The sequence below is a fragment of the Sceloporus occidentalis genome, unplaced genomic scaffold, assembly GCF_023333645.1.
Source record: "Sceloporus occidentalis isolate IW3139 unplaced genomic scaffold, rSceOcc1.0.p SCAF_87, whole genome shotgun sequence".
Taxonomy (NCBI): Eukaryota; Metazoa; Chordata; class Lepidosauria; order Squamata; family Phrynosomatidae; genus Sceloporus; species Sceloporus occidentalis.
The window spans coordinates 4,358,690-4,365,029 of NW_028317067.1; the positions used below are offsets into that span (position 1 = coordinate 4,358,690).

The 6,340-nt window shown below is 42.4% G+C and overlaps 1 protein-coding gene across 1 annotated transcript; it reads left to right on the forward strand.

Annotated features, from left to right (window-relative positions):
• The first annotated feature begins 738 nt into the window (after positions 1 to 738).
• On the forward strand, positions 739 to 4,097 carry LOC149284950 (forkhead box protein O4-like). The gene is made up of 2 exons (XM_089496163.1): positions 739 to 1,149; positions 3,039 to 4,097. The coding sequence occupies exons 1-2, from the start codon at positions 739 to 741 to the stop codon at positions 4,095 to 4,097; spliced, it is 1,470 nt and encodes a 489-aa protein (XP_089352289.1).
• Positions 4,098 to 6,340: the final 2,243 nt, after the last annotated feature.

The following is a 6,340-nucleotide window of genomic DNA, read 5'->3' on the forward strand; positions in this document are numbered from 1 at the left end:
AGCTCTAACTAAAGCCACGTGATAAAGCAGTGGGTGGGAAATATAGAACGTTTTTGTATTTTATAAATAAATATATTATATTAAAAAATGGTACGCAACATAAGTCATGCCCATCATTCCACCCCTTCACTGGAAACTACTCGCAGTTACATAACCGGCCAAGTTGAAACCCCGCCCCCCATAAAGATCCATGGAAGTAGTAGTTTAAACGGCCTAAGCCAGGGCCAGCCGACGCGTCCGGGAACCCCGAAAAGCGGTGGGACTTGTAGTTCAAAAGTACACCCTACTTACGGCCTTCCAAATGTCCCGAAACTCCAATTCCCGTCTTGCATCGCGCGCCGCAAGGCGTCAGTCCTGACGTGCCAATGCGCCTGCGCCGTTCGCTCTCCGCAGCTCCTGGTAAACAGAGACGTCAGCGAGAAGTTTTGTGGTGTCCAACTCCAAAACAAAAGGAAAAGTCTCACTTACCAGGCGGAACCGGCAGCAGCCGTCTTCTGATCACGGGAATCGGCACTGGGGGCTCATAGCATCGTAGAGACTTTCCGGAAGCCATTGAGAGGATTGTGCACACTTCACTGTACCTAAAGTTGCCCCCCAACCCGAGTGATGGGGGGTACAAGTGATCACGGGCCGATCATCACGTTGTAGTTTTTGCAGGGGAGTTGAACTCTTTCACCTGGACGTTACTGCTCTATACTCCACGATTTACTGCTAATAGACTGCTCTTCTCGAACTATTATGGAGGAAACGGAGCTGACACCGGTGGACATTGATCCAGACTTTGAGCCCCAAGCGAGACCCAGGTCATGCACGTGGCCTCTTCCCAGACCCGATCTCTCAGCCGTCAAGCCATCGGCCGCCAGCGATGAAAACAAAGCAGATATTTCTGATGCCCCTTCCTTACTGTCCCCAGAAGGGGAAGAGAGGATGTTATCCGATGGGCTGATGGGCAGCAGTGGAATTACCCCCAGGAAAGGGGGGTCTAGGAGGAACGCATGGGGCAACCAGTCCTATGCAGAACTCATCAGTCAGGCCATAGAAAGCTCTCCCGAGAAACGACTGACCCTCTCCCAGATCTATGAGTGGATGGTGACGTCCATTCCTTACTTCAAAGACAAGGGTGACAGCAACAGCTCTGCTGGTTGGAAGGTAATCGGGGAGCAGATGTTGCATGTTCTCATCACACCAGATAGACACGTTTCTTACACCCGACATGGCGGGATTCTGTCTTCAGTGCATCAACTGATCTGTCACGAAGGGGGTTCCCTTGTAATGAAAAGGTTCTTAATAAAGGAGTAATTCCACAACGAGAATCACTTCCCAGCGTGCAGCTTCTCGGTGAACTTAAATGACTTTCACATATCCTGTTTCTTGTAGGGAGGACCTGAGACTCTGTGATGTCACTGTTTTAATGCATTGAATGATGCAAAAAGTTACTCCACAATGAGTGCATTAACCAGGTGCCTACAAAATGCTCTTACAGGCAGAGTAATCTTTAATCGCTCAACTTACCCCGAACATTCCATTGTTGTATGTGTGTATATAATATATATATATATTAGTAATGAATAGGTTGGAAGAAGTAAACAATATAATATAAATAGAGTGTATTTGGAAACCCCCCTTCTTTTCAATGAACTACACAATAAGTGGTCCAAAGTATTCTTCTGTGTGAAAATGCTTATGTGGCTTGGGCAAAGACCATTAATGATTTATAGGTGATTGCCAGCGCACGTTTCTTTTTCTTTCTTTTTTCCCGATTAGAGTTAAGGTCTATTTAAAATGACAGCTTGGGGAAATATTTGAGGGCTGTTAAAGCTTGAGATAGACCAAGGGGAGATGTTCAGCTGCAGATCTACACTTCTGACTATGAGCATTTTCTTATGGGCGCACAGTTGTGGATGTTTCTGTATTTGCAGTTAATACTAATAAGAAGTTGATGGTATATTTATTTCCATGAAGACAAAGTCTGTTCCTAGAGATCCATATCCCGTACGTCTGCAGGCACAATGCTGTTTTTGCTACTTATTTTTTCTCATCGTTAACGGCTAAAACCACATCTCTGGCTCCTCCTGGATTGTGGTTTGTGGCATGGGGCTTCTCGTTGGCATGTGCGATCTAGAATCAACTGGTAGGACCACAGTTCAGTACAAAGCAATGATCTTGGATGTCAGTTCTTCGTCTTCTGTGTCAAGCTGGGATCTCTTTAGATTGCCAGCTGTGCTAGAGTTCTAATATTATCATGCCAATGGTTTGTGTCCAATTAATTTTCAGCAGTCCATATAGTTTTCATTTGCTAAAATATAGATCTTTAGGATTATGATGGAATTATGGAAAGCTGGCAAACATGATTGGGACTGTGTCATATTCTTCTGAACAGTTTATTACCAACCACAGTGTTATATCTTTGAACCTTTGTGGTGGGAACCTTGATGGTTGTGTATACCTGAATGCAGCAAATGGGTTATCCCATTATTTTTTTCTGTAACATAGCCAAATGTTATGTATATAATATATCAAAGGGCAAGCTACGAGAATACAATAAACTTTCCTTATAAGACAGCTTGTGCGCTGAAACTGATCTGGAGACAGATGGTGCACCATTTTCTAAAAATTCTGTAAAAGAGTAAGAATGGGATAAGATTAAAAGAAGGCTAACTGTGGACACTTGTAGACACAAAAAGGGGGGGGAAACGAGCACAATTGCTGTGCCATTAACAAACCCTTAGTTCCTATCTCCTTTCTTGGCCAATTGGATCCATAGCGGGGTTGCCTTTTTGGTTTTAGGACTCCAGAGCCTTTATTAAAGCTCTGAGTTAGTGGTCAGTATGTGAGAATTGGTGAAGATGCTGATTAAGTTCTCATTCTGTAGCCTTTTACACCTTTATTCCATATTGACAAATATAAAGCAAGACAAGTGGCATTTTGTTACATTTACCTACACACAATACTGGACATTTAACTCAATAAGTTTGAGCAATTGTGTTTATAAGTTCTGAGGTAGAATTTGATTGCCTTTTGTTTTTTCCCTTTTATAGAATTCAATCCGCCATAACCTGTCCCTGCACAGCAAGTTTATCAAAGTTCACAATGAGGCCACTGGTAAGAGCTCTTGGTGGATGCTGAATCCAGAAGGGGGAAAGAGTGGCAAAGCTCCACGTCGGAGGGCAGCATCCATGGATAACAGCAGCAAACTGGCAAAAGCACGGAACAAGGTATCAAAGAAGAAGGCAGCTGGCCCTGGTGATCCTCCTGCTGGTAGCCCTAGTTCACAGACCCCAAAATGGCCTGGTAGCCCTTCATCACGAAGTGCTGATGATCCTGATGTATGGACTACATTCAGACCCCGTACAGGTTCCAATGCAAGCAATATCAGTCTCCGGTTGTCACCAATCTTGCCGGAGCAGGACGATGTGGTTGAGGAAGATCTCCACTCCTCTCTTGCTTTTTCAAAAAGTGTCCCCCCAACTGTCACAGAAGAGCTGGAGCTTATCGATGGTCTCACTATGCTTACATCAGGAGCACCACTCCCACCACCACAGTCACTGCTACAAAGTAGTTCCAGTTTTCCTCTTCACCCACCACAAGCACTCTCCTTTGGTAACTCCTTGTTCAGTCCCATTGATGTTTCTTCTGTGCGAGGGCCAACTGGAAACTTTCAGCGGCCTCAGACTCTGGAAGCACTCCTTACTTCTGACTCTCCCCCACCAAGCAATGTGATGATGACGCAGGTTGACCCCGTGCTGACTCAAAGTGGAGGACAGAATTTACTTATGCTGGGTGGGCAAAACAAGGGTAGAAACCCAGATCAACCCTCTGTGGTGCCCCTCAGTTCTTTAGTATCACCCGCCACGATTTCAGTACTAGGACCTCCTCCAGGGTCATCCATGCCATCTCCTAAGCCTTCCCCTTTTGGTGTGTCTTCTGAACGGCTTCCAATAGACCTGGATATCGACATGTTTCATGAGAATTTTGAGTGTGATGTGGAATACATCATCAGTAATGACTTGATGGATGAGGGCATCCTTGACTTCAACTTTGATCCCTCACACCCAGGAACTAACCAGGGAAACAGCCACAGTTGGGTGCCCAGCTAAATACAGGTAAGCAGGGCCCTCTTAACCTATTGTATCGCTTTAGTCTTAGTCCATCAATTCTAGTTTTATTATACCTTGTGAATCTGTATATTGTAAGAAGTGTTGCATACATTGTTGATGATATATAACTAAAAGGTAATACTAAGTATTAAGGATTACTTAGTGTCACAGGATGAGAATGTTATAGGCTGCTACCAGAGAAGCATGGGGAATGGGATAATTTGTAGGAGTAAGGAACTGTTTAGATCAATGATATAAGATACTCAATTTGTCCTATGTCCTTTACAGTTTCTCGAGCAACCCAACAAATTGTGAAGGTGGATTTTCCGGTCCTTTAGGCGAGTGATGACTGTGTGGACACAAACACTCTGCTCCATGCACTGCTCCGCCTGAAGATGCACATCACCGCTCTACATTCAGAAACAAATGCTTTGCTTCCATATAGTGCAGCAATCAGTTTTTACCTCTACTGCAGCGTCCCCTGTCCTTGACGTACTATTACGAAGGGGGCGTTATTAATTCCCTGCCAATTAGTGAGGTCTGTTGAAAATCTTGCATATCCTGGTGTAGTAACTGGTGAGCTGATTCATATTTTCAAAAAGAAGGAGAACATGAAGCAAAGAGTAAGAAATACCCACCTAGTTAGAGTACTTTAAGACAGAGATTGATCTGTGCCCTGGACCAGCACATACACCTGAGCGTCGGAGAGATGCAGTGGTGCTCAGACACTACACCTTCAAGGAAGCAGGTTATTGTACCATATGAACATACTGCAGGACTTCCATCCATCATTTGGTCCCACCAGCATCTGAAGAGGACTCTCCAATGGCTTGCACAAGTTCATGGCACTTTCCCACCTATTTCATCCTCTATGTAACTTTTGGCTTGTAAGAAGCTATGAACAGAGAGGTGCAGGCACCAAAATGAACTGGATCAAGCATAAGAACATAAAAGTTACTATTTCAGATGATTAGGAAACGGACATAGGATTTTAAAAAAAAACTAATGTTTGTAGTTAACAGTATAGGGTACTTTGTTTTGTTTTGCTAAAACACTAAAACATAATGGGAAAATGAGGTTTATCAGGTGCTCAGATCCTCACAGAAAGTTATTTTCTAAGACATGGTCTTACCTATACGTCCACTATGCTGCATATTGCTTAGTCCCGTGAATGGCCTGTCATATGTATATTTTAAACACCGGTATGACTCGCATCTTACATTGTCCCCGTTGAACCTTGAAAAATGACAACATGTTTAATTTGGTTTCCTTACATCACTCTCCAACCTGTGATGAACCTTTGACAGGCGTTCTTGTGATGAGTCTAAAAGGGTTATTTTTAGCGTCTTGTTTTCGGGATGCTATATTTGTGACAGATTTATCATTGCAGCCTCTGGTAGCCAAAAAAGAACTTTTCCCGTCTAGAGAGACATTGTCTGCCCCGTTCAAAACGTCAAATTATATTTCATCCTCTGCCTTATTAATACTAAGGGAAAGACAAGCTGTTCATCTATGGGTACAGGGCTTACTTGAGGAAGAAGCCAACTAACTGACATACTCTGAATTACTACAATTTGTAAAATAACTTTTTTGTAATGGTTTTAGAATATTTTGTAACTTTCGAAGTGTTGAGAAATGATTACTTTTTTTTCTATTGTTAGCATCCATGTGCTTTATAGCAGAGCACATACATTGCTTTAAAGGAGCATTACATAGCTTTATTTCGAAGAGACATTTGGTGTTGTAATAAATACCTTCCATTCATTTCAAACAGAGGGCTAAAAAAAACAAACCACTGTGCTTTTTAGAATATCTTCATCTGCAGTTTTCCTGCAAAACAGATAATTATATATTTTCCATACTTTGGAAATAGTCCCTTGCTAAATTCTATAATATATAGACAGAGTGCTTTTATTTTTTTCCTAAAGGAGTATATTATACATTATATAGATAATGTATATTTTATTCCAGAAAAAGGATAACATGGCTGCTAATCATTTCTTACATCACTGCACTTAAACGACCCCCTTCCTAAAATATAATCTCAGTATTTGATGGTAGATGTCAGTGTGAGCTTTATTGGATGTAGCAAAAAAAGAAAGAATTCTCCAGGATACCTTTTTCATTGGTATCTCCTGAGCTGGCGGTATAATTATATTATCTGTTGCTTTTAGGGCAGTTTTCTATGGGGCAATTAATAATTAATAAACCCCTCTTGCTTAACAGTAGCACCCGCATGCTGA